Source organism: Phascolarctos cinereus, unplaced genomic scaffold (genome assembly GCF_003287225.1).
Source record: "Phascolarctos cinereus isolate Bilbo 61053 unplaced genomic scaffold, phaCin_HiC Scaffold_3;HRSCAF=262, whole genome shotgun sequence".
Classification (NCBI taxonomy): domain Eukaryota; kingdom Metazoa; phylum Chordata; class Mammalia; order Diprotodontia; family Phascolarctidae; genus Phascolarctos; species Phascolarctos cinereus.
In genome coordinates, this window is record NW_027555736.1 from 36,542,237 (window position 1) to 36,569,401 (window position 27,165).

A 27,165-nucleotide genomic window follows, 5' to 3' on the forward strand; every position below is an offset into this window, starting at 1 on the left:
AAAGTCTTAATGAGATGGGGGTAATTTAGGGCTACCCTCTGCAGCTGTTTGAATTTCTGTTTAATCAGGCCTCTGAGTGAGTTCTAGGCATTTTAAAATGAGGAGGAAAAAATCAGTTTCTCCCACCCATTTTGTTTTCTACCTTTTGGCAACAAAGACTTCTCCAAATGAGTGATTATACAGTCGCTGTGTATCCTCACTTGGGAAGGGAAAAGGAGAAAATGAAGAGTCGGTATGTCCTGTGGTCTGTTTAGCTAGCTGTCTGAGGCCCCAAAAGGGCTGTAGTGCAGTGTGGGGGCAATGCTGCCCTAACTTGACATCCAGATTGGGGTGCTGGTACAGCAGCCCCAGAGATGACTTTCTGGCTTTCCCCTTTTGTACAGAAGTAGCCCCGTCTCTGGCACACATCAGGGAGGCTCCCGAGCCTTCGGGGCCTCTGGGATCTGTGTGGTTATTTCTTGGCTCTGCTCTGTGATCTGGCCTTTGAGCTTTTGTTGCTGTGGTTGTCAGCATTGTAACAAATTGAAGGGAGACAGGAGGGAGAAGGGGGGAATGGGGAGAGAACTCGGATCACTCTGTAAGTGCCCTTTGGCCTGTTCTTCATGTCCCTGGCTAGCCTCCACTGAAACCCGTGCCTGCACAGGTGATCGTGAACTTACACAAGGAGCAAAAGGGCCAAAGTGCATTCCTGGCCTGCGTTTCTGTTTTAACTCTTCACTGGCAATCTGAGTGACCACTCAGGGCCCGTTGTTCAGCATGGCTAGGTCCCAGTTGGTTCAAATAGTGCATCTCTCTGAAACATGAGCACGTATTTGTATTTGTGCTGTCTATTTCCACTGGATTGGAACCAATGGCCATTTTTTACATAATTATAAGTTAAAGGGAATTTGAATGCATGTGATCACCTCAGGAGACTTATTGGTTGTAGTAATCAGTATGTAGCTGCAATTCATAGATTGGTGTGTCTTATATCCCAGAAATGAGCCAGCAGGTAATGTCCCAAGGTTGACACACACCCTAACCCCCTGTAGTCTGATGTTTTTAGCCTGACAGTCCTGGAATGGAACCATTCCTTTCAGGGGTTGGGAGATGGGGGTGACAGGGTGGCAAAGAGCAGCAGACTTCTATGGGAGGCTGTGCTTTAATTTTTTTAAATGATCTTGGCTGTTACAAACTGTTTCTCCTCCTACCTGTATACCTATTACTTCTCAGTCTACTGTATATTTATTGTGCCATGTGCACTGCTAGTGCGCCTAAGACACTGATCTTCTTTGCTTCTATTTTTCTCTCTATGCTCTCACTTGGAAATCTCATCAGCTCCCATGGATTTTTATCATTGGATCAGTATATCCAGCTCTAGGCTGTTTTCTGAGCTCCAGTCCCACATTATTAACTGCTTACTGGACAGTTTGGAACTGTATATGCTCTTTATTACTGAGATTAAACTTCTTTTCCCCCTAAAACCAGCCACTGTTGAACTTTCTCATTTCCATTAAGGGGACTATTATCTTTCTAGTTCATAGTGTCAAGGTGTCAATCTCAACTCTGCTCCCTCATTCCACATATCCAATAAGTCGCCAAATCTTGTAATTTCTTCCTTTTCAACAGCTCTGGCTTCCTTTCAGACTCAGCTCAAAACTCACCTTCTGCAGGAAGCCTTTCTCCTTCCCCCACCATATCTTCTCCTTTAAGGCTACCTTCCATTTACACTGTACTATCATTTCTACACTGAGTTAGGTATATGTGGTCTCCATTAAAACAAAAAGTTGTTGAAGGCGGGCCCTTTTTTTGCTTTTTTTTTGGTATCCTCATATTTAACACAGTTCTTGGCACAAGTAGGCACTTAATAAATGTTTATTATTAAATTGATTGATATTAAGCACCAGTGATATTGGAGGCATGATGCTGGCCCCAATGAGAAAGAGCCAAAACCACAACTGTCCTTGCTTTCAAAAGGAGCTTACATTCAGTAACTTCAAATTATCTCCATAGTAAACTCATGTTTCTTAGGTGGGAAATCAAAGCTTCTCATAATATGGCTCCAACCTCCCTTCTAAGCCTCATCTCATACTTATTCCCTCCAGTCATTTATACTATGTCCAAACTGGATAGATCTCCAAAGCCAAATGCTCCACTTTGACTTGCAGAGTTCCCTGTGTCTGGCACGTTCTCTCTCCTTCATTGTGTCCTATTAAAGTCATGCTCATTCTTTATAGCCCAATTCAAAAATTGTTTCCTCCACAATGATCTTGTATAACTGTTACAGCTCTTGTCAGTAACAGCTTTTCATCTCTTGGGCTTCATATACCCTTCATTCATATCTACTACCTCTTTTGTTATGTATTACTTTTGTCTGGTACAATTTAGTCTAACAAATATTTATTTTTAATAACTGAAGGAAAATTTATTTTTTCATGGCTAATTTATACCAGTGTAATATAAATGATCAAACCACCTAAATTAACCTAAATAATCGAGTGCTATACCAATAAAAAAATCAAAAAGTTAATTTATTCTCTTGACTTTTAATATTTCATTTTTCAAATATCATTTAAAAACAATATTAACCTTTGTTTTTTCCCCAATTTTGAGTTCAAAATTCTTTCCCACCCTACCTTCCCTTCTCCATAATTGAGATTTTTGTGCATCTTTTGCCATTTGACCTATTCTGTTCTTTAAAGTGCTATTTTCTTCTTGCATCACTTTCATATCTTCTCACATGTTTTCCTCTTCCTCTCTTATTTAATTTAAAAAATACCTTTTTGAGCTCTTGCATGAGTTCCTTTTGAGTCTGAGACCAACTCACTTTTTTCTGAGGCTTTACATGTGGCCTTTGACATTGTTGTCCTTTTCTGAGTCGGTGTTTTGACCTTCATTGCCACCATAGTAACTTTTTATGGTCAGGTTCTTATTTTTGTTGTTGATGCTTCCTCATTTTCCCAGACTATTTCTCGACTTTTAACTTAATGTTAAATTTGAGCTCTGCTCCCAGGGTGGAAAGGGGAAGCGTCTGAAGGTTAAGATTTCTTTCTCTGTTGTTTTGAGAATTACTTCTGGGAGTCTGTAAGTCTCAAATGATCTAAGGAGAGGTGTGGTCACTGCCCTCCTCACTTTACTCTTCTCTGCCCGCTAAAGGATGATCATTCTCTCTTTTGCATGGAGGCTAGAACTTTTCTCTTTCATGTTTGGTGCCCAAAGTCTCATTAGTACATTCTTAGGCAACCACTTTCAGATTCCTAATCTTGGTAATAAAAATCATAATATTAAAAACACAAAAATTGTTGCAATTCTCCAGACTCTGGATTCTACTCCTAGGGAGAATTCACTCTCCTTATCCATTGCTTATTCAGACGATAGGAGGATCATTGCTAATTTTATATAACTGAAATGTGGAAAAGTTCTCTTAGGCAGGGTAAAGGCACACTTTTTAATATGTGTCCTTTTTTCTTCTTTGCTTTTCCCTTGTTGTTACTATCTTCAGTTTGGGTTAAGCTTAGAGGATAAAAGAAGTGAAAGGATTTCCATAGCATGCGAAAGGAAGAAAGGGATAAGAAGAATACAGAAAGACTCTTTGGCTTATTAGTCTGACCATTAGGTAGCATTCAAAGCTGTTCTGCAGATGGGGGGGGATGTTTGCATGGTTTGTGTGTATACACACACACACACACACACACTCACATGTATGCATAAATACATATATGTATGTATACCTTTCTCTCTAATCTTCCTCACTTGTTTTGTATTTCTTTTCTTTTCTCCATGTAATTAAATGCTGAATGATTTCCATCACTCATGGACTGAATGATCCTATAGGATCTAAGTTCGAAGGAGGGCAGTTATCCTTTCTCCAAAGACTATGGAATCTGTTTCCCCCCTAATCTTGGTTCTGTGTTAACCTATAATCACCTGCTTTCTCCTCTATCACAAATTCTAAGATGCCAAGGTCAGCTCCCAAATGGTCCTTTCATTTCCATCCCAGTAATCAGTTTCCATGTTGTGAGAATGATATCTAGAATTGAAATTTCACTCTTTGAAACCTGAATTTTTATTTAGGTAAATTGGAATATTATGAATTTTTTTGTTTGTTTTGAGAGGGAGGCAAAAACAGAGAGAGAATATCAGAGATACAGAGACAAGAGACAGAGAGTCATGAAGACAAAGACATGAGACAAGGAGGTAGAGATACAGAGAAAGAAAGAGAGAGAAAGTCATAGCAGAGAGATAGAACAAAGAGAGAAAGAAGACAGAGAGAGATAACTAACATCTTTATAGAACTTATTATGTTCCAGGCACTGTGCTAAGTGCTTTACAATTATTAACTCATTTGATAATCACAAAAACTATCCTGGCAGGTAGCTGCTATTATTATCTCCATTTTATAGATTGGGAAAGTGAGTCAATCAGAAACTGAGTAAATTGCCCAGAGTCACACAGCTTGTAAATGTCAGAAGCTATATTTGAAGTAAGATTTTTCTAAATCCCAGCATGGCACCCCATCCACTGAATCACCTAGATACATCAAAAGAGAGAAAGGGGGTAGAGCCAAGATGGCAGAGTAAAAGCAGGGACTCACCTAAGCTCTCCCCCAAGTCTCTTCAAATACCTCTACAAAGTTACTCTGAACAAATTCTAGAGTGGCAGAAGCCATAAATAGACAGAGTGAAGCAATTTCCAGCCCAAGAAAACCCAGAATATAGACAGGAAAGGTCTGTTGCACCATCCTGAAAGAGGAGCATCCAGTGTGCAGGACACAGCACAGACCTGGCCTGTGCAAAGCTATAGCAGGCTTGTATGGACTGAATCACCAGCAGCAGTGGCAGGGTGCAGTCTTCTCAGCCCACAGATAACACAGATAATTTAGAAGATCAATTGGAGGGGTCTGTCAAAACTGGGTGAGAGAGAAGCACAGTCAAGCACAGGGCTGCAGGGTGTGCCAATACATCCCATGCACCAGCACATGAGGAACAAGCCTTGGGAGTGACTGAATCAGCATCAGTAGTGGTGGCAGTAGCTGCAGTAGTGGTGGCAGTGGCCGCAGCAGTGGCAGTGCTGCTCCTGCAGCTATTAGCCCACAGACGGAATGTTTGAAAGTCACCTATTTAAACTTATGAGAGCCAAGATGATGGAGTAAACAGTAAGTAGCTCTCACTCTTCCTTATGGACCTTGAAAAACCCAGAGAATATTGCCCCAGGAAAAATCCTAAAATAATAGAGTCAGTAGAAAGACTAGATACAGCAGTCTTTTAGCTTGTGAGGCTAAGGGGATTAACAGGAAAGGTCCCTCTTGCTGTGGTTGATGAGACCAGTACAGAAAGAGAGGCATCATAGCAAGCCAGTGACAAGCCCCATCTCAGCAAACCAGTAACCAGGCCCCTAACCCCAGCACAAGAAGCCTGGGACAGTGACCCCTGTACCCCAGAAGCAGAGATCAACTTTAAAAGCCAGAAAAAGGCAAACAATATGAGCAAGAAGCAACATAGAAAAACAATGACTTTAGACAAGTATCTTGGTGAAAGGGAAGATCAAAACACAACTTCAGGGGAGGATAACAGTGTCAATATACCCACATCTCAAACCTCAGAGAGGAACATGAACTTGTTCCAAACCCAAAAAACCTTCTTGGAAGAGCTCAAGAAGGATTTTAAAAGTCAAAAAAGGGAGGTAGAAGAAAAATTGAACTATGTATTTGAAAATAGAATTGACAAAATGGGCAAAAAGTACATTGAAGAAAACAACTCCTTTAAAATAGTATTGGGCACCAGCCTTGGAGTCAGGAGGACCTAAGTTCAAATCTGCCCTCAGACACATAACATTCACTAGCTGTGTGACCCTGGGCAAGTCACTTAACCCCATTGCCTAGACAAAAAAAAAAGAAAAAGAAAAAAAAAGTAGATTTGGACAAATGGAAAAGGAGGCCCAAAAACTCACTTAAAAGAAGAGCTCCCAAAAAATAAAATGGGTGGGGAAGTTAGGTGGCACAGTGGATAGAGCACCAGACGTGGAGTCAGGAGGACCTGAGTTCAAATTCAGCCTCAGACACAAACATTCACTAGCTGTGTGACTCTGGGCCAGTCACTTAACTCCAATTGCCTCAGCAAAAGAAAAAAAAATTAAAAAATAAAAAGTAAAAGGGCCAAAATGAAAAGGAAATACAAAAGCTAACTGAAGAAAACAATTCATTAAAATTAGAATTGGGCAATTGGAAGCTAATGACTCTATGAGACATCCAGAATCAGTCAAGCAAAATCAAAAGGATAAAAAAAAAATAGAAGAATATGTAAAATTCTTCATTGGGAAAAAAGAAAAAAACTAATGAGGAAAATAGATCCAGGAGGGATAACTTAAGAACTATTGGCTAACTGAAAGTTACTATAGATGTTATTAAATATTAAATATCAAAACAAACCCAGAAACTACATCAACACAATTACAAAACACTTTTCACACAAATAAAGTCAGATCTAAATAACTGGAAAATCATCAGTTGCTCATGAGTAGGCCGAGCTAATATAATAAAAATGACAATTCTACCTAAGATAATTTACTTAATCAGTGCCATACCAATCAAACTTTTAGGGTCACTGCTGCAAGTTCTTGTGTGATTCTGATTGTAGCATCACTATATTTAAATGATTTTTTCTTATTGTTCATAATATCGAATCCTTGAGCTGGAGGGTTAGGAATTTAATGATAATATTCCTGTGGGTTTTCCTCATAGAATCTTTTTCAGGTGGTGATTGGTAGATTTTTTGCTATTTCTACTTCCCCTCTTGTTCTAATGCATCAGGACAATTTTCTTTAATTATTTATTGTATTATTTTATCAAGATTCTTTTTTATCATAACTTTCAGTTAACACAATTGTTCTTATGTGTTCACTTCTTGACTCTGACTCTAGCTCCTACACCTTTGGAGAATATCCATTGCTTAGGCACACAATATGAGAATCACTAATTATTTCATGTTAATAAAATGCAGACAAACTCTCTTAAGGAGGTAAAGGTAGGCATGTTAATAACTATCTTTTCATCTTCTTTGCTTCCCTCTTTCCCTTCCCTTCTTCAGTTTGGGGGAAGCTCTGTGAGAATGGGGGAAGGGAAAGGATTTTCACACTATCCCTCAGGAACAAAGGGATGAGAAGAATATAGAAAGCCACTTTGGCTCACCACTCAGATCATTAAGTACCATTCAAAGCAGTTCTGCAGAGTTTGGGGTCTTGGTACAGTGTGTGTGTGTGTGTGTGTGTGTGTGTGTGTGTGTGTGTATGTATCCCTCCCACTTCTCTTCCTTTTTATGTCTTTTTTTTTCTTTTCTACATAATTTCATTCTTAGAGCTTTCCATCCCTCTTGGACTGAATGCTCCTGTAGAATTTGAGATCACAGGATCTTACTTATCCTTTCTTCAAACTCCATGGAATCTGTCTTCTTTCTATCTTAGGGGCTTGTTAGCCTGTAAACAACTCAATCCTCCTCTATCACAAATTCTAAGATGTCATGGTAAACTCTGCAGTGGTCCCTTCATTTGCACCTGAGTAATCGGTTTCTCTTTGGTGAGAATGAGATCCAGAATTGACATTTCACTTTTTGAAACATGAAATTTTCATTTAGGTAAGTCAACACATTACAATTTATTTTTTGTGGGAGGGAGAGAGAGAGAGAGACAGAGACAGAGTGTCAGAGACAGAGAGGGGAGAGACAGTGTCAAAGAGGTAGAGAAAGGACGAGGGGGGAGAGAGAGAGAGAGAGAGAGAGAGAGATAGCAAAGAGAGATAATAATAACTAGCATTTTTATAGTGCTTATTGTGTACTGGGCACTGTGCTAAGTGCTTTACAATTATTATTTCATCTGAGGCTCCCAACAACCTTGGGAGATAGGTGTTGTTATTATCCGCATTTTACAGATGAGAAAACTGAGACAAACAGAAATTTTGAAATTTGCACAGGGTCACACCACTAGGTAGTGATTGAGGCTGGATTTGAACCCAGTTCCTCCTAGCTCCAGGCCTGTCACTTCAACCACTGTGTCACCTGGCTATTGACAGAGAGCGAAAGATAGAGGCCATTCTGGCAGATGTCCAGATTTTGAAGTCTCCAATCACTACTATCTCATACCTCCTGTTTCCAAACTCCTTGCCTATTTCCTCTTTCCATCCAGGCAACTCTAATGACAACATTGTCTCTCTTTTCCCCTTTGTTGATCTTCATTCCAATGGTTTCCCCTTTGCATTTCTCCTTTCTGGAATTTTCTCACATGCTGCTGCTTTTCCTTCCCTCCCCCATTACATGTCCTTTATCCTTTTCCTTTTGAGTACTGTATACTCTTATTCAACTCATGGAGCTCATCCCATCATGTCTCGCTGATACCAAAAAGGTCAAAATTCACTGCTTACAAGAAAATCTATAGTTCCCCTTGCTTGGTTCCCATACTTTGTGAATAAGATTTTGGAGATCTGAGGCCACGGGTTTTACTGTGGGATTTTTCCATAGACATGGCCTCCTGTCAGTTTCAAGGAATTGGTTGCTACTATTCTTCCCACACTGTAGCTACTCTCTGTGATAAAGACGGACATAAAAACTACACAGGTAGTTTTATTTCTTTTTTTCCTTTTCAATTTGAACCCCTTTTAGTGATATTTCAAAGGTTCTAGACATACAAACCCTTACCAGCCCAATGTGTAGTTCTTGCCTTGGTCTCTTGCCAGTGCGCTAAATTTGCAACTTTTGGCTAGAAAAAAATGACCCATTGTAGTCTCTTCTTTGGTTTCTTCTCCACTACTCAATCTGCTTGTTGTTGTAAATCTTTGTTAGAATACTTGTGGGAAGCTGTATGGCTGTATGGCTTCTTTTTCCTCTACCATTTATGGCTACCTCTAATGTTTTAATCTCTCTAAAGAGAAACATAGAAGAAGGTGGAGAGAAGCCAGGAAGTTGCCTGAGCTCTCCCCAGTTTTCCTCAGAAATAACGTTAAACCAGGCCTCTAAAGGGATTCTGGAGCACAGAACCTACATAAAGATGGAGTGAAACAATTCTCCAGCTTAAGATAACTTACAAGGAAAAAAAATTAAAAAAATATAACTTAGAAGGACTTCAGGAAAGGTCTGTCTCACTTGGGTAAAAGAGGAGTGCAGCCCAGCATGGACAGTGTCTGGCCAAGCCAATAGGAGGCCCTTAGCCACAGCATAGATCATCAGCTGAGGCCCCTTGGTCCTGACTCAGGAGAACAGTGGCACAACAGGCCAGGTGTAAGGGCTCCAGTCCCAGAGAAGGCAGGTTGCAAGCCCTGGAAACCAGGCATGACCAGGTTGGGGCACCCTAGTTCAGGGTAATCCACACTGCACCTGAGGCCCAGAACACAAAGCTAGTGATAAGGCACTTTGCTCCCAGCACAAGAAGTGCCTGCTGTGCCTCAAAAGCAGAGCTCAACTGTAAAATCCATGAAATAGGCCAAAAAATGAGCAAGAAACAAAAAAGAACCTTGACCATAGAAAACCACTATGGTGATAGGGAAGATCAAAACACAAACTCAGAATAGGACAACATTGTCAAAATACCTACATGTGAAACCTCAAAGAGGAATACGAGTTGATCTGAAGCCAAAAAAAGCTTTCTTGGAAGAGCTCAAAAAGGATTTTAAAAGTCAAATAAGAGAAGTAGAAGAAACATTGGGGAAGGAAATGAGAGGTATGCAAGAGAGAGTCCACAACTTGGAAAAGGAAGGACAAAAATGGACTGAAGAAATCAATTCCTTAAAAAATACAATTGGCCAAATAGGAAAAAGAAATCTACTGAATAAAAACAACTCTTCAACAAGTAGAATTTGCCAAATGGAAAAGGAGGTATAAAAGCTAACTGAAGAAAATGATACCTTAAAAATTAGAACTGGGCAAGTGGAAGCTAATGACTCTATGAGACATCAAGAGTCAGTCAAATTGATTTCTTCAATTCTGAATTTTTGAAAATCCTAAAAGTTTTGCAATTTTTAATTTCAAAAGAATGAAAATATAGAAGAAAATTTAAAATACCTCATTGGAAAAACACCTCACCTGGAGAATAGATCCAAGAAAGACAATTTAAGAATTATTGGTCTACCTGAAATCCATGATAAAAAAAAAAAGAGCTTTGACAGCATCTTTCAAGAAATTATGAAAAAAAAACACAAACCACTCTGATATGTTAAAACCAAAAGGCAAAATAGTCATTGAAAGAATCCACCAATCACCTCCTGAAATAGATCCCAAAATGAAAACTCCAAAGAAAATTGTGGCCAAATTCCAGAACTATCAGGTCAGGTAGAAAATATTGCAAACAGACAGCAAGAAAGAATTCAAATATCATGGAGTCCCAACCAGGATTGCAGAGGACTTAACAGCTTGTACATTAACGGATCAGAGGACTTGGGATATGATATTCTGTAAGGCAAAGGAGCTTGGATTACAACTGAGAATAACCTACCAAACAAAACTAAGGATAATCTTTCAGGAGAAAAGATGGATATCCAAAGAAATAGGGGACTTCCAATCATTCCTGATGAAAAGACCAGAGCTGAACAGAAAATTCAGTCTTCAAATACAAGACTCAAAAGAGCATAAAAAGGTAAACAGGAAAGAAAAAAAAATCTATAAGGTTAAATGTTTACTTCCCTACTCAGGAAGATGATACTTGTAAATCCTGAGAACTGTATCTTTATCAGGGTAGTTTGAAGGGGTATACATAGACAAAGGGTGTGCGTATAAGTTGACTTTGATGTGACAATTTAAAAAAAAACCGGGGGGGGGGAAGAATTTTACTGGGGAAAGATGAAATGGAAAAGCAGAATAGGGTAAATTATATCACATGCAGAGGTGCAAAAGGCCTTTTTCAGTAGAGGGAAAAAAAGGGGATGTGCATTGCTTGAATCTTACTCTCACTGGACTTGACTCAAAGAGGGAAAAACATGCACATTCAGTTAGATATAGAAATCTATCCTACCCTATAGGGAAGTAGAAGGAGAAAGGGGGAAAAAAAGGAGAGGGGTGGATAGAAGACAGGGTAGAAAGGAGGGCAGAGGTAGTAGGGGAAAGGGGAAAGAAAAGGGAAAAGGGCTGGACAAAAGGAAGGGCAGATTGAAGGAGATGGTGGTCAGCAGCAATACACTGGTAAGGAGGGAAAGGGTGAAAGGAGAGAGAAACATCTAAACAAGGGTAAATAGGATGTAAGGAAATATAGAGTAATTTTAACTTTGAATGTGAATGGGATAAACTCTCCCATAAAATAGAAGTGCATAGAAAAGTGAATGAAAAACCATAATCCAACAATATGTTATTTATGAGAAACACATTTGAAGCAGAGAGATACTCACAGAGGAAAGGTAAAAGACTAGAGTTGAATATATTATGCTTCCGCTGAAGTAAAAAAAAAATCAGGGGTAGCAATCCTGATCTCAGACAAAGCAAAAGCAAAAAATAAACCTAATTAAAAGAGATAAGGAAGGAAATTGCAACTTGCTAAAAGGTACCACAGACAATGAAGTAATATCAATACTAAACAGATATACAGTAAGTGGTATAGCATCCAAATTCTTAGAGATGTTAAGTGAGGTACAGAAAGAAATAGACAGCAAAACTATACTAGTGGGGGACATCAACCTCCCCCTCACAGAAGTGTATGAATCTGACCACAAAATAAGCAAGAAAGAAATTAGGGAGGTGAATAGAATTTTAGGAAAGTTAGATATGGGAGACATCTGGAGAAAATTGAATGGGTATAAGTATATAACATTTTCTCAGTGATATATGGCACCTGCACAAAAATTGACCATGTATTAGGGCCTAAAAATCTCATAATCCAATGCAGAAAGGAAGAAATATTAAACACATATTTTTTTTTCTGATTATGATGCAATAACAACTGCATGTAAGAAAGGGCCATGAAAAGATAAACTGAAAACCAATTGCAAACTAAATAATCCAATCCGAAAGAATGAGTGGGTCAAACAACAAAAGCAATCAATAATTTCATCAAAGAGAATGAAAATAATGAGGCAACATACCAAAACTTATGGGATGCAGTCAAAGCAGTTCTTAGGGGACATTTTATATCTATAAATGCTTACATGAATAAAACAGAGAAGGATGAGATCAATAAATTGGGCATTCAACTAAAAAAGCCAGGAAAATATTAAATTAAAAATCCCCAATTAAATATCAAATTAGAAATTTGGAAAATCAAAGGAGAAATTAATAAAATTGAAAGAAAATTATTGAACTAGTAAGTAAAACGAAGAGCTGGTTTTATGAAAAATCAATAAAATAGATAAACTGTTGGTTAATTGGATTGAAAACAAGGAAAAAGTAAACCAAATTACCAACATCAAAATGAAAAGAGTTGATTCACCACTGATGAAGAGGAAATTAAAACAATAATTAGGACCTAATTTTCCCAAGTATATGCCAATAAATTTGACAATCTTAGTGAAATGGATGAATATTTACAAAAATATAAATGGCTCTGATTTACAGAAGAGGAAATAAAATTCTTAAATAACTTCATTTTAGAAAAAGAAATTGAACAAGCCATCAACAAACTCCCTAAGAAAAAATTTCCAGGGCCAGATGGGCTTACAAGTAAATTCTACCAAACATTTAAAGAAAAGTTAATACTGCATAAACTATTTGTAAAACTAGGCAAGGAAGGAGTCCTACCAAATTGCTTTTAATGACACAAATATGATGCTGACACCTGAATCAGGAAGAGCCGAAACAGAGAAAGAAAATTATCGGTCAATTTCCCTAATGAATATTTATGCAAAAATTTTAAATAAAAGATTAAAAAAGAGATTGCAGCAACTTTCCATGAGGATAATACATTATGACCAAGTGTGATTTATGCTGGGAATGCAGGACCAGTTCAGTTTGAGGAAAACTATCAGTGTGACTATATGAATAACAAAATTAGCAGAAATCCTCTGATTACCTCAGTAGATGGAGAAGAATTCTTTTAACAAAATACAGCACCCATTCCTATTTAAAACACTAGAAGGCACAGGAATAAGTGGAGCTGTCCTTAAAATGATAAGCAGCATGTATCTAAAATCATCAGCAATATTTTATGTAATGGGGATGAGCTAGTTGCAAGGCTGTCTTGCACTCAGCCTGATGCTCTCAGGCTCTCAGTCCAGCTAGGTCAGTACAAGGTCATGGACCTGGGTACACCTTCTGCAGCATAGAGGACAAGGACAGATGGAAGCCCTGCCTAGAAGTGTATGCTCAACTCTGTTAATTCCCTTGGCACTAGGGAATTGGGGAAAACTGCAGTTGCTTTTTGGTTCCCTGAGGCTTACTTCCTTCCCTCTGTACCTCTGAATCCTCTTTCATGGAAGTTACAGGGGAAGTTAGAACAGCTAAAAATACCTTGGCAGATTCTGGAGAGTTTGATCATTAAGGAGTTTTGAAGCACCTGTACAGCCTGGTCACTCCCTTCCCTTGAGTCAAGAGGGTATTTGTTAACCCCTCTCATAGGAGAAGACAGTTTCACCCTTTACCCCTCACCTTTGACTTCACCCTCCCCCACCTGGGAAAGGAAGGAGGCGGGAGGGGCAGCAACTACACAGTGGGCCCCCCCTGGCAATGGCCTTGGGCCCTAGGGCAGCCTTTGCCTGGAAGCATCACCCAGGTTCAGCACATCCTGCTCAAGGTAATGAAGCTAGCCTCCAAACTTGGGTAAGCATGCTCTTTTAAATTTTGACACATAGGTTGTTTTTCTTTTTCTCTGATTTTTTGGGGTTAAGACTGAGAAAGGAATTGATGTTGAAAGGCTGTGAACAGTTTAGTGACATTGAGACAGTTCCAAATGAATTTCCAGAATGACTTCACTAATATCATATTAATGTGCCAGTTTTTCTGCAGCTCCCCCAATATTTACCATTTCCCTGTCAGGAAGACTTGGTTTCATTTACTGGCTGTGTAAACTTAGAAAAGTCATCTACTGTCTTAGTGTCCCCAGAAAACTCTCTAGCATAATGTTTCAGAGAAAGTGCCAACAAGGATTAATAGAAGAGATAGACCAACAGGAACTTGTGCTTAATGGAATCACACATTTAATTTTTAAGAATGACATAGCACAAAATTGTCATTATCATAAGAGGGGTTTTTGGTAGGAGAAGCTTTAATATGGAGTTAGAGGATCTAGTTTCAAATCCTGCTCTACCACTTCCAGGTTGTGTATATTTTTCTAATCCACTGAACTACTCAGGGCCTGAATTTTTGCTTTTGAAACATGAGGTGAGTAATGTTTGCACTACTCACCTCACAGGATCACAGCTTCAGCTGCCATTCACTGAGTTGATGGCCTTTTGTAAATCCCTTCAGATTTCTGTACCCAAATTTCCTAATCCTTAAACTTGGTGGGGATTTTTTGGTAGGGGTGTTGGGGAGAATCACAGAATCAGAAGAGTTCCCTGTTTGAGAACTAGGTCTTCTAGTCCCACACTCTCAGTAATCAGGGAAGAAAACTGAGGTCTAGGGACCAAGGTCAGAATGATAATGGGGGTAGAGCCATGATGCTATTTCTGCTATTATTCTCTAGTGACTTAACCACCCTTTCGCTCAGTTTCCACAGCTGAAAAATAGAGATAATAATAACAACTATGTTCTTGGGTTGTTGTGAGGATTAAATGACATAATACTTATAAAGCTTTTTAGCACAGTGCGTGGGATATAGAAATGTCATATAAATATTATTAATGTTATATTACATTTATTATATACATCAGGGGTTCAGTAATTGTATCAATGAAGAAACTCCATGTTACAGTAGAAAAGGTAAGCCAGTTATGCCTTTGCAGGAAAGGTAGCTCCAAAAATCATCCACAGAGGCAGGATGCAGGTGCGGCTGGTAAATGTTTAAGAGCCAGCTTCCCAGGAATGTATATATATATATATATATATCTACATATACACACACATACATACATATACACATATACATGCATATATGCATATATATCTATATACATACACATATATACATGTATATATGCACACACATATGTATATACATACACATGTATACATGTATATATGCACATATATATCTATGTACATACACATATATACATGTATATATGCACACACATATGTATATACATACACATGTATACATGTATATATGCACATATATATATATACATACACATATATACATGTATATATGCACACACATATGTATATACATACACATGTATACATGTATATATGCACATATATATCTATGTACATACACATATATACATGTATATATGCACATATATATATATCTATATACATACACATATATACATGTATATATGCACACACATATGTATATACATACACATGTATACATGTATATATGCACATATATATATATACATACACATATATACATGTATATATGCACACACATATGTATATACATACACATGTATACATGTATATATGCACATATATATCTATATACATACACATATATACATGTATATATGCACACACATATGTATATACATACACATGTATACATGTATATATGCACATATATATCTATGTACATACACATATATACATGTATATATGCACATATATATCTATGTACATACACATATATACATGTATATATGCACATATATATATATCTATATACATACACATATATACATGTATATATGCACACACATATGTATATACATACACATGTATACATGTATATATGCACATATATATCTATATACATACACATGTATACATGTATATATGCATATATATGTATTACTGTCACGCTTTTAAGTTGAATCTGCACCATTAACATTTTCTTCATTGCTTCTTTTATGCCTAGAAATAAAACAATGAATCAAGCCCTGATTTGTGGCATTTGTCAGATAGCCAAGGTGTAAATGGTCACACTTAGCATTTAACAACCAGCTCTCTTGAGGTGGACTGAGCTGGCTCTAGCACACACTTGGGCAAGAACCTCATTCCTTTATCTTCTTTCTGAAACTCTCAGAATCTCCTTTGTTCCAACAGAGCAAGAAGCTTTGATGGAATAGCTCCTTTAGACAAATTTTGCAGGCAGTGGATGTTCTGTGAATGGAAGAAATGATAATACATGAATAGTGACCAGCTGAGACCTTACCCAGGTGTGTCTAATTGTTTTTGAAGCGCTCTCCATGTGCTGATCATTGATGGCGCATTAGATCACCTTTGAAATTTTAAAGGTCTGTGGGTAAGTCCAAACATGGGGCAAGGCATACATTCTAATGACATGCTCACAGCCTTACACCTGACATGAAAACAATGGTCAGTATGAACAGAAAAATGTGTTTCATATCAATCCAAAGGGAAAGACCAGAAAGAACAAATGTATCCATGGCCACAGTCTCAATCTGAGATCTGTGGTTGTTTTCCAAACTAGAATTGGGCAAGTAATCCATAGAGGTCTGTGAGAGAGATGGGCTCATGCTGTGCTTGAGGTATCATTAGTAGTTGAATGCATATGCCAAGGATGGTGAGAGGGTGAGTATCATCAAGGATTGGTACTAGAAAAAGCACTAACCTGAAAGATCAGGGTCAGGCAGACTAAAGCTCAGAAGATTTTCAAGGATGCAAAAATGTTGGGGACACCAAAAGTCCAAGCAAGAAGAAGAAAGGGATAGATAGTGAGGAGGGCCTGTAAGGCTAGCAGGCCAGTACTCAAAGAGGACAGAAAGAAGGCAGAGCATATCAATGTTTATTTTACTGCCATTTTCTCACTCAAGAAGAATGTTCTTCAAGGTGGAAAACAACATGCATGGTTGAAAAATCAATTAAGCCCAATGTAGCTTAGGTGATAAGAAGACAGCAACTAAACTCTTTAATGTGAGGTCAAGTCTACAGGATCTGACAATTGGATATCTATCACCACTTCTTCTCAGGCTGTATTTGGATATTTGCTCTCTCCTTAGCTCAACAGACACCCATAGGCCAATAGAAATTTCATTATTGACAGTCTGTGACCTCAACAAGATGACCTGGACAAAATCTTTGCCTTCCCCCACTTTCCCTATGCAATTTAGGAGCAGGTTGGAATCAGGAGCAAATTCCAAAGTAACAAATCTGTAGACATTTACTTACTTGCTTGCTAAACTAATCATAGTTAATGGACAACTAATCCTGGTTGCCTACAAGGACTATCTGTTTATTTGCTGGGCTTTCCCACCCCTTGTTTTCTACCAATGATTATAAAAGCCTGCCATCAGAGCTGGTGCCTCTGAGAGCTGTAGGACTGTCACTCAGGGCAATGGATCCTTGGGGACTCACCACGACTGCCCTCCTGGCTTGTGTTCTTTTGCTGACTTTTCTGTATCTATGGAGCCAAGGATTCAAAAGGGGGAAACTCCCACCAGGTCCCACTCCTCTTCCCTTTATTGGCAACATCCTGCAATTAGATTTTAAGAACATCACTGCATCATTCTCACAGGTAAAGGGACTGGATTTGGGGTTTGGATCCTAGATGCTTGAGTTATAGGGGGAGGCACGAAGGCTTCAAATGAAGAAGTGAATAAGAACTCATGGTGATTTAGAGTCCTAGGTCATGGTTCGTGTGAGTCAAGGGCCTTGTGAGTAATATTTCCATAAGCAATGATGTCAGCCATGCATTGATTGTTTTGTCAAAACTTTGGTAGCAGAAGACATTCAACAACAGGACCAAATCTTTGCCTTTTGTAGTGCATCATACTAGGTTCTGGGGACACAAAGACCAAAAAATCATTCAATCAATGAGAACTTCTTCTGTACCTACTATGTACCAGGTACTTTACCGGACACATTAGAGAACTGTATGATGAATAAAAGTTTCTCCTTGAAAGGAAACAGTTCCTGTCCTCCAGAAGTTTATGTTCTACTGGAGAGGTAACAACAAATTCATAGATAAGTAAGTAGAAAAAAAATAGAGGATGGAGAAAGCATTAGTAATTGGAGGACCTGAAAAAATTTCAAGTAGGAGAGAACACCTGAGCTGGACCTTGAAGAGATTAACAAATTCTGATTGGAAGAAATGGAGGGAATGAATTCCAGGCATGTGAGACAGTCTTGGCAAAAGCAAAAAGTTGGGAGATAATATAGCTAGCAAGATGGTTTGGCCAGAATTTACATTTTGGGATGAGGGGGTAATACAGAATAAATCTGGACAATTAGGTTGGAGACAGCTGTGGAAGCAGCAGGGAATCCCTGCCAACTTTTGAGTAGAGAAATGATGTGGACAGAATTTTGCCACAGGAAAATTTAATTGTTAGTTGTGTGGATTATTCATTGCAAAGGACAAATACTACAAGCAGGTTATTGAACTTGAAGGCCATTGAAAGAATGGATAAAAGTATCATTTATGGGGTGGAGACAAGATGGTAGAGTAAAAGCAGTGACTTGCTTGGGCTCTCCCCTTAACCTCTCCAAATATCTTTAAATAAAATGGCTCTAAACAAATTCTAAAGCAGCAGAACCCACAAAAAGTCAGAGTTAAACAAATTTCCAGCCCAAAACAGCCTGGATAGTTGAGTGGAAATGTATATCGCCCCGAGAAGGAAGCAGAGCACAGTTTGGTGTGGGCATGCAAGCAAACCAGGACTCAGCAAACTTGGAGCAGGCCTCAGAGGAATCAATCATGGGCAGCTGTGGTGGTTTCTAGACTTCTTAATCCATGAAAGCGAAAGACAACTTAGAAGGTCAGTAGGAAAAGTCTGTTTCCAAGACAGAGAAGGTGGTCCCAGCCCCAGTGCCCCAGTGTGGCCTGGGGTGGTGGCTGCTTCCAGAGCTTCTGGCCCACAGACTGAGGGGGAATCGAGTGGCTGATCAGAGGGGTATTGCAGGGATCTCTTTGCTTGTGCAGGATTTTCTTGCTTTGCCCATGCTTGGATGTGGGTCACAGTTCTGGGGCAAGGAGGAGCACTGGCATGGTGTAGCTTGCAGTGGTGGTGCAGAGAAAATCCTCCTCACAGTTCCAAGGCAGAAAAGAATGCTTTTGGTCACTCATAGAACAGAGCACAGGCCAGAAAAAGAGTAAACACCTTGCCCCTAGTCATATCATCTTGGAAGAACTGAAAATTTGCAGTCCCGAAAAGCTTGGGACAGTACATTCTCCACACTGGAAGCAGACTCCAACCTTAACAAAGAATGTATAACTCAAGTAATTGACTGGGATCATGAATAAGCGACATAAAAAGAGTCAGACCATAGAATCTTAATTTTGTGATAAAGAAGATCAAAACATACAACCAGAAGAAGACAACAAATTCAAAGCTCCTGCATCTAAAGCCTCCAAGAAAAATATGAATTGGTCCCAGGCCATGGAAGAGAAGAAAAAGGATTTTGAGAAGCAAGTAAGAGAAGTAGAGGAAAAACTGAGAGTGATGCAAGAAAATCATGAGAAAAAGTCAACAGCTTGCTAAAGAAGACCCAAAAAAATACTGAAGAAAATAACACCTTAAAAAATAGCCTAGGCTCAGATTCTTAAAATCTAGCCAATAGCTTACTAATGTTGAGACTTCTTAAGAGTGCACCCAATATCATGGATGTTCTAATAAACCTTGTCTTTGAGCAAAAGAAGGCTTGGGTTGAATTCTTAGAGGCAGGACCTGTGTGTCATGATTTTGGGATCCCACACCACTAAACCATGTCATCTTGGTGGCCTGTATGGGGAAACTACCTATCCCCAAGTTCTTCTCCAGCCAAAACTGGAAGGAAAAGAATGTTTCACTTTTACCCCTCACCTTTGATTTCACCCTTCCCTACCTGGGAAAGAAAGGAGGGGAGAGGGGCAGCAGCTACGGCCTTGACCCTCCTGGCCATGGCCTTGGCCTCTAGGGAAAGTGTTGCCTGGAAGCGTCACCCAAGTTCAGTACATCCTGCTCAAGGTAATGAAGCTAGCCCCCAAACTTGGACTACAAGCCATTCACCTACAATTGGTAGCAAACAGCAAGGACCAGCCAATGTCCTCCTGTCGTTCCTTGGATGCGGCCTGTGCTCTGTTCCAGTGATCTCCTTTGGGACCTCCTCAAGGCAAGGACAGCTCTACACCCCCTGCCAGCAGGAAGCAGTTTTAGAAGCTAAGACCTTCGCCCCTTACTCCAAAAGAATTTGGATCCTATTTGTTTGAGGGGGGAATGATGAGGATGGAATCTAGACCCCAAAAAAGAAAAACCCTGGGCTTTCCCACATGGCCAAATCTCTGGCATTCACCGGAGGCTATAATCTCATCAGCGGGCATTTCATTGTGGCTACACCCAATCTCCCAATTCTGTTGCCATTAACCTAGCCTACCCTCCCTATGGCTGCTGGCCATTTCCCACACTTAATCTTAGCTAGGCTCATTGTCTAGGTCCCAGGAGTCCTGTTCACCCCACTTACTGGACACTCCCATTCAGATCTTAAAATCTAGCCAATAGCTTACTAATGTTCAGATTCCTTAAGAGTCTGCCTAATATGATGGATGTTGTAATAAACCTTGTCTTTTGCAAAAAAAAAAAAAGCCTAACTCCAATGGCAAAAGAGGTCCAAAAAGCCAATGAGGAGAAGAATGCCTTAAAAAGAAAAATTGGCCAAACGGAAAAGGAAGTCCAAAAGCTCACTGAAGAAAATGCTTCCTTAAAAATTAGAATGGAGCAATTGGAAGTTAGTGACTTTATGAAAACTCAAGACTTTGTAAAATAAATTCAAAAGAATGAAAAAATAGAAAACAATGTGAAATATATCATTGGAAAAACAAGTGACTTGGAAAATAGATTCAGGAGAGAGAATTTAAAAATTATTGGACTATCTGAAAGCCATGAACAAAAGAAGAACTTAGATATCTTTCAAGAAATTATGAAGAAAAACTGCCCTGATATTTTAGAACCAGAGGGCAAAATAGAAATTGAAAGAATTCACCAATCACTTCCTGAAAGAGATCCCCATAGGAAAACTAGGAATACTGTAGCCAAATTCCAGAGTTCCCAGGTCAAGGAGCAAATATTGCAAGCAGCCAGAAAGAAATAATTAAACTATTTGGGAAACACACTCAGGACAACACAAGATTTACCAGCTTCTAAATTAAGGGACTGTAGGGCTTGGAACATAATATTCCAGAGGGCAAAGGAGCTAGGATTACAACCAAGAATTACCTACCCAGGAAAACTGAGCATAATCCTTCAGGGGGGAAAATGGATGTTCAGTGAAATAGAGGACTTTCAAGCATTCTTGATGAACAGACCAGAGCTGAATCGAAAATTTGACCATCAGATACAAGACTCAGGAGAAATGTGAAGAGGCAAACAGGAAAGAGAAATCATAAGAGACTTATTAAGGTTGAACTGTTTACATTCTGCATGAAAATATGATAATTATAACTCACGATTCCTTTGTCAATATTAGAGTAGTTGGAGGAAAAAATTATATATATGCATATAGATATACAGAAAGATAGCTAGCTAGATAGATAGATAGATAGATAGATAGATAGAGGGCTCAGGGTGAGGTAAAGATGAAAAGGTGATAACTGGAGAATAAAATTAAGGGTGAGGAAGGATTATACAGGGAGAAGGAGAAAGGGAGAGGTAGAATGAGTAAATTGTCTCACATAAAACAGAAGAAAAGGCTTTTACAGTGGAGGGGAAGTGGGGGAAGGTGAGAGGGAATGAGTGAATATTATTCTCATTGGATTTGGCTTTAGGAGGGAATAACATACACACTCAATTGGGAATAGAAATTCATCTAACCCTACAGGAAAATGGGGGGAGGAGGGGACAAGAAAACAGGACGATGATAGAGGAGAGGGCAGACTTGGGAGGGGGTAATCAGAAGCAAAGACTTCTAAGGAGGGACAAGGTTAAAAGAGAGAATAGAATAAAAATGGGGGAGGCGGGATAGGATTAAGGGAAATATACTTAATTTTTCACAACATGACTGCTATGAAAGTGTTTTGCATAACTACACATGTATAACTTGTATCAAATTGCTTGCCTTCTCAATGAGGGTAGGTGGGGAGGGAGAAAGGAAGAAAATTTGTAACCCAAAGTTTTAAAAACAAATGTTAAAAAAAATTGTTTCCACATACAACTGGGAAGTAAGATATACGGGCCATGGGATATAGAGAACTTTCCTGCCCTACAGGAAAATTGAGTGGGAAGGGGATAAGAGAAGGGGGGGCCGATTAGGAGAAGGGGTATTCAGAATGCTTGCCATTTTGGGAGAGGGATGAGATGGGGAGAAGATTTGGAACTCAAAATCTTGTAGAAGTGGATGTTGAAAAGTAAAAATGAATGAAGTAAAAAAATTTAAAGGAATAGTAAGTTGTAAAAAAAAGGTATCGTTTATTGAGTACCTACTATGTGCTAATTAGTGTAGAGATAACAGAGTGTCAGCTGCATGTCAGTAAGAAAGAACTTCTGCTCCTTAGGGCAAATTAACAAAACAGATGGTAATGCGGCACATTTAATGTTAATTCCAATAATAAACATCATATCTTTTCTCATACTGAACCATTGGAAAGTGCCCAGAATTTTGGTAGTGGGACTTTACCAGTCTTCAGTAGCTGTGGCTTCAGCACCTACAGAAGAAGTTGCCAGGGTTTTGCTTCCTGGGCTGCTGATGGGGGAGGCTGGGATGGAAGTAGGAACAGTGGTCTGCAGGGCTGGGCTGCCACTCCCAGGAATCTTGGGCTTACTTGCCTGCTAGGGTCAATTGTTTAGTAATTGGTGGTGATAGTGACAAGGAAGGTGGGTCCCTTCTCCACAGAGATTGCTCCTCATTGAAAGAATGACTGTTTGGCCTAGGTTGGAAGCAGAGCCAATGGTCTAGGGGAAGGCATTATTTAAATGAAATGGTCAATCACAAAGGCTCTTGAGTAGTAGTTCTGGGTTATCACCATCCATTTGGAAGGGAACTTGGTAGTGGTTTGAATTCTCTGCCACATTCCATCTTCTTTTTCCCTCAGAGTGACTTGCTTTGTTAGCTAGTTTGGGTGCCTGTTTCACTAGCCTATTTGAATAGCCTAAGCAAGAGAGGATCAGGGTGTTAAATGGGTCAATGAACAAGTGAGGAGACAAGACAATGAATGTTGGAGACATGAAGATAGAATGTACCAGACTTGAAAACAATCAATTAGATATGTATAGTAAGTAAGAATGAAAAGTCAAATGTAACAATCATCCTACCTTATCCATTCTCTTGGGTCTTTTCTGCAGTGTCAAATAGTCCAACTTTTTCAGGGCTAGAAGTTACTTTAGTTTTTTCTAAATAAAGTGATTTTGTTTTAAAAAAGTATAGTTATGTTAGCCTTCTAACTCTATTTCCCCTACACTTAATTCCAGATTCAGCATCACATAATTATATGGGAGACCCATTCTTTCTATCTCCCTCTACAACCACAAAAATGTTCTCCAATATGACATTTTAGACTTGTGGACTTACCTTCTGACTATAGATTATAGGAAGCTCCTTATTGATTTTAGACCTGTGAACAAACAAATTCTACCCACTGTGATCTCCCCAAAATTTATCCCTTGTTGCGAGAGGGGTATCAAGAATGTTGAAGTTATTTCTTCAGCACCCATGCTTCTACCTTCCTCTCAGATATAGATAATCTTGACTTGCAAGCAAACTTACAAAAGCTTCACTAACCAGCTGTAACACAGAGGTATTCCCCTTTTTATTCAGCTGGCTTCTTTATTATGGGATCCTAGAGTCAAGTTAAGGTTCCTTCCTATGTCAGAGTCCTGCAGCCATAAACCCCCAAAATTTAGGGTAATTTGATTCTTTTCTCTGACCTTAGATCCTTCATGCTACATGATATCTACCATCTTCCTATCTCTCTTTTTAACTCAAGCCTTCAGACTGTCCCTCCAAATTTTTGTTTATAATATGTCTTTGTTCCCAAATCACCCATGGAATGGTAATGTCTGATATACCAATGGCATCCTTATAGAAAAGTAGTGAAATGTAACATACATCTTTACATATGTGCCTCGTTGCAATGGTACAATAATTTTGTGTTCACTCTCCTCATAGAACTCAGAGGGTTTCATCAATTATCCCTTTGGGGACCCAAACTTTTAGAGTGGATACAGATTGGGGAAGTAATCCAATGTGAGAATGAATTTGCAAAGTAAGCATGTAAAAATATGTTGAAAATAAATGTCAGGTAATATTTGGAGGGGAAGGCATTAGCATGTAGAAGAGGGATCAAGAAAGTCCTTGTGTAGAAACTGGCATTTGAGCTAAGCTTTGTGAAAATTAGGAATTCTGGGAATCAGGGGCAAGAAAGAAGTACATCTTGGGCATGGGAACTACAAAAGCAAGATGATGGCAGATAGCGTTGTATGAGAGACAGTAAGAAGGCAAATTCATCTGAACCAAGGAATAAATGAAGAGGAGTTATGGCACTGGAAAGGTTCTAGCCTGGTTGTGAAGGGTTTTAAATGCCAAAGAAGTTTACATTTGATCACAGAGGTAACAGGCACCACTGAAGTTTGTTGATTAGGAGAGTAAAATGGTCGGGCCTGAGCTTATATAGCAGTATCTTAGCCAGAAATAAGGAAGTTTGGAAGAGGGTGGCTTTGTACAGTAAGATTAATGAAATCTATTTAGTACAGGATTCGTATGGATATTCAAAAATGATAAAAAGCCAAGATGTATGGAACTGGGAGTTATCTCCATAGTGCTTATGAGGTTACCAAGAATAAGAGTGTGGAAGAGAAGAGAAGATGTTCCAGGACAGAACGATGGGAAAAAGTCATGGATTTGTGGTTCACTATGGACTGTGATCCAGTAAAGGAGGTTGATAAGGAACAATCAGACAGTAAAAGGAAAAAGAGAGACAGAAAGAGACATAGAAAAACTGAGAGACAGAGACATAGAGACAGAGACAGAGACAGAGAGAGACAGAGATTAAAGAAACCCAGAGAGAAGAGAGTATATGGGAGATAAGTCAAATACTATAAAGAGGTCTAGAAAAATGTGGATGGAGATAAAGCTATCAGATCTGGCTATTAAAAGACCATTAGTAACTTTGGAGAGATCAGATGAAGTCGAGTGTTGATGACTGAGTAAATGCAGCAAATATTTCAGCAATGAAAGGAAAGGCAACAAGAGTAGACAGTTTTTCTTAGGAGATGGCAAACCCCTCTGCATCCTGTGTGGCTTCACTCCATGTCCATGTATATATCTTCCATGGGTCCTCTACTCAACATTGACCCCAGGGCCTTTTTACAATCTCTTTACAGTAGACAGGTACCGATGGAGCATATAGGGAAATTCTGCCTGAGAAAAATGCTGTGCCATATAGTGACAGGGATTCCCAAGGATCGAACTAAAAGGAATGAAAATACTATTTTGCCATCCCACAGCTTATGACTTTGTATACCCAAAATTCATTAACATATAATCACATGCATGCATATGTACACATATGTACACATGGACACAGCACGTTATGAGGTAGTTGTGGGGGTAAATTCCAACTTTCTAAAGTTTCACGTTGAACCCCTTTCTATTTCTTGGCATTCTATCCACAGCTTGCTGAAAAATATGGCCCCATCTATACCCTTTATTTTGGAACTCAGCCTGTTGTGGTGTTACATGGATATAACATTTTGAAGAAAGCTCTAATTGATCAAGGAGATGCATTTGTAGACAGAGGAATTGTTCCAATATTTGAAGATGTATTCAAAGGACAAGGTAAGTTTAGTATATTCAAAAGAGTCATGGAGAAGCAAAACGGTATGGCAGCATATATCCAGTAAAAGGTATCCCCCACTGCACCTCAGAGCATAGTTATTGGTTTCATTTTTATCGTTCTATTCTCAGTACCTAGGATAAAGCCTTCATGAGGTAGGTACCTAATACCTACCATACTGCATTGTATGTTGGTTTGAATTAAATAAAATTAAATTTGATCAATTAATTAAGCCAAAAACCCAGTGGCCACCATGCAGAGTGTGCCCTCCAGCACCTCCAGTGTTAGAATGACCAGTGTCCTGTTCTTCTCTTTTGTGCAGGAATTGTTTTCAGTCGTGGAGAGAGATGGAAACATATCCGAAGGTTTTCCCTCATGACCCTAAGGAACTTTGGGATGGGGAAGAGAAGCATTGAAGAGAGAGTTCAAGTAGAAGCCCAATGCCTGGTGGAGGAGCTTAGGAAAACAAAGGGTTGGTTTTCAGTTCTTTCCTCCTGGGCATGTGGGGTCCAACTGCTCACCAATCCCCATCCTCAAAAACTACTTGCTTTAGTAGTCATTGTAAAAGTCTCTGCCTTGATACACTGTCCAAGTAATTATTCTGCTGGGGTAGAGAACTCCTTTCTCTCTTCTCATACTCAGGTATTATAAGTTTGTCTAGTTTCCTCATAAAGGGTAAAGTAAATTGTCCAGGAGAACAACATTCACTAGCCTTAGAGGAATTAAACACCATATCCATTTCTGGACAAAAGAGATGTCCAGTTCCTATATGATTGGAAACATTTCTTTTTTTTTTTTCAGCCAGAGGAAAAGTTTATTAGTGATAAAACACTTAGAGCCAGGTGATGACCATAAGGACGAGCTGGCATGAGAGGTTCTCAGCCTTTTGAGAGTGAGATTCTCAGCCCTCAGTGGGGGCCACGGTAGATCTTATATACTTTAGGTGAACAGGGAAGGGTCTGGGAAAATGGTCTGGGAAAAGGGTCTGAGAAAAGGGTCTGGGTGAGAATTCCCAGAGATTGGAATGTCTAAGAGATTGAACAGACAGTGTGAATAGAAAGTGAAGGAACTGAAAGGTATCTGAATGAGATTAAAAGGTAGGCTAAAGCTTTCAAAGGGAGATGAGGGGCTGGGGCCTGAGACCAAAGGGGAGTCAGATTCCCTTTGGGGTCAAGGGGGAAGACCTCAGCTTGGGCCACACCCCATCATTCCCCCCTCAAACAAATTTGACAGAAAATCTTTTGGGGAAAGGGATGAAGGTCTCGACTTCTGAAACTGCTTCCTGCTGGCACGGGGTGTAGAGCTGTCCCTTCCTCTCTGGGTGCTGTTTGAGGGGTCAAACATGAAAACCTGGCTGATGCCAGGTTCAGCAGGCTAGAATCCTCGGGTTGGCGTACAGCCTGAGCAGTCATCTGAAAGTTGATGGCTTCAACCCTAGAAGAAAGGAATCTGGCAAGGATATTTAGTAAACATGGA

General features: G+C 39.3%; 1 protein-coding gene across 1 annotated transcript in view; it reads left to right on the forward strand.

The window, feature by feature from the left end:
- Positions 1-17,236: 17,236 nt before the first annotated feature.
- Positions 17,237-27,165, forward strand: part of LOC110200601 (cytochrome P450 2C23-like) — a 30,428-nt gene continuing 20,499 nt past the window's right edge. Inside the window, exons 1-3 of the mRNA XM_020975976.2 lie at positions 17,237-17,466; positions 25,529-25,691; positions 26,012-26,161. Of these exons, the coding sequence (XP_020831635.1) occupies positions 17,287-17,466; positions 25,529-25,691; positions 26,012-26,161 (493 nt within the window). The 5' untranslated portion in view covers positions 17,237-17,286. The remainder of the gene's footprint in view (positions 17,467-25,528; positions 25,692-26,011; positions 26,162-27,165) is intronic.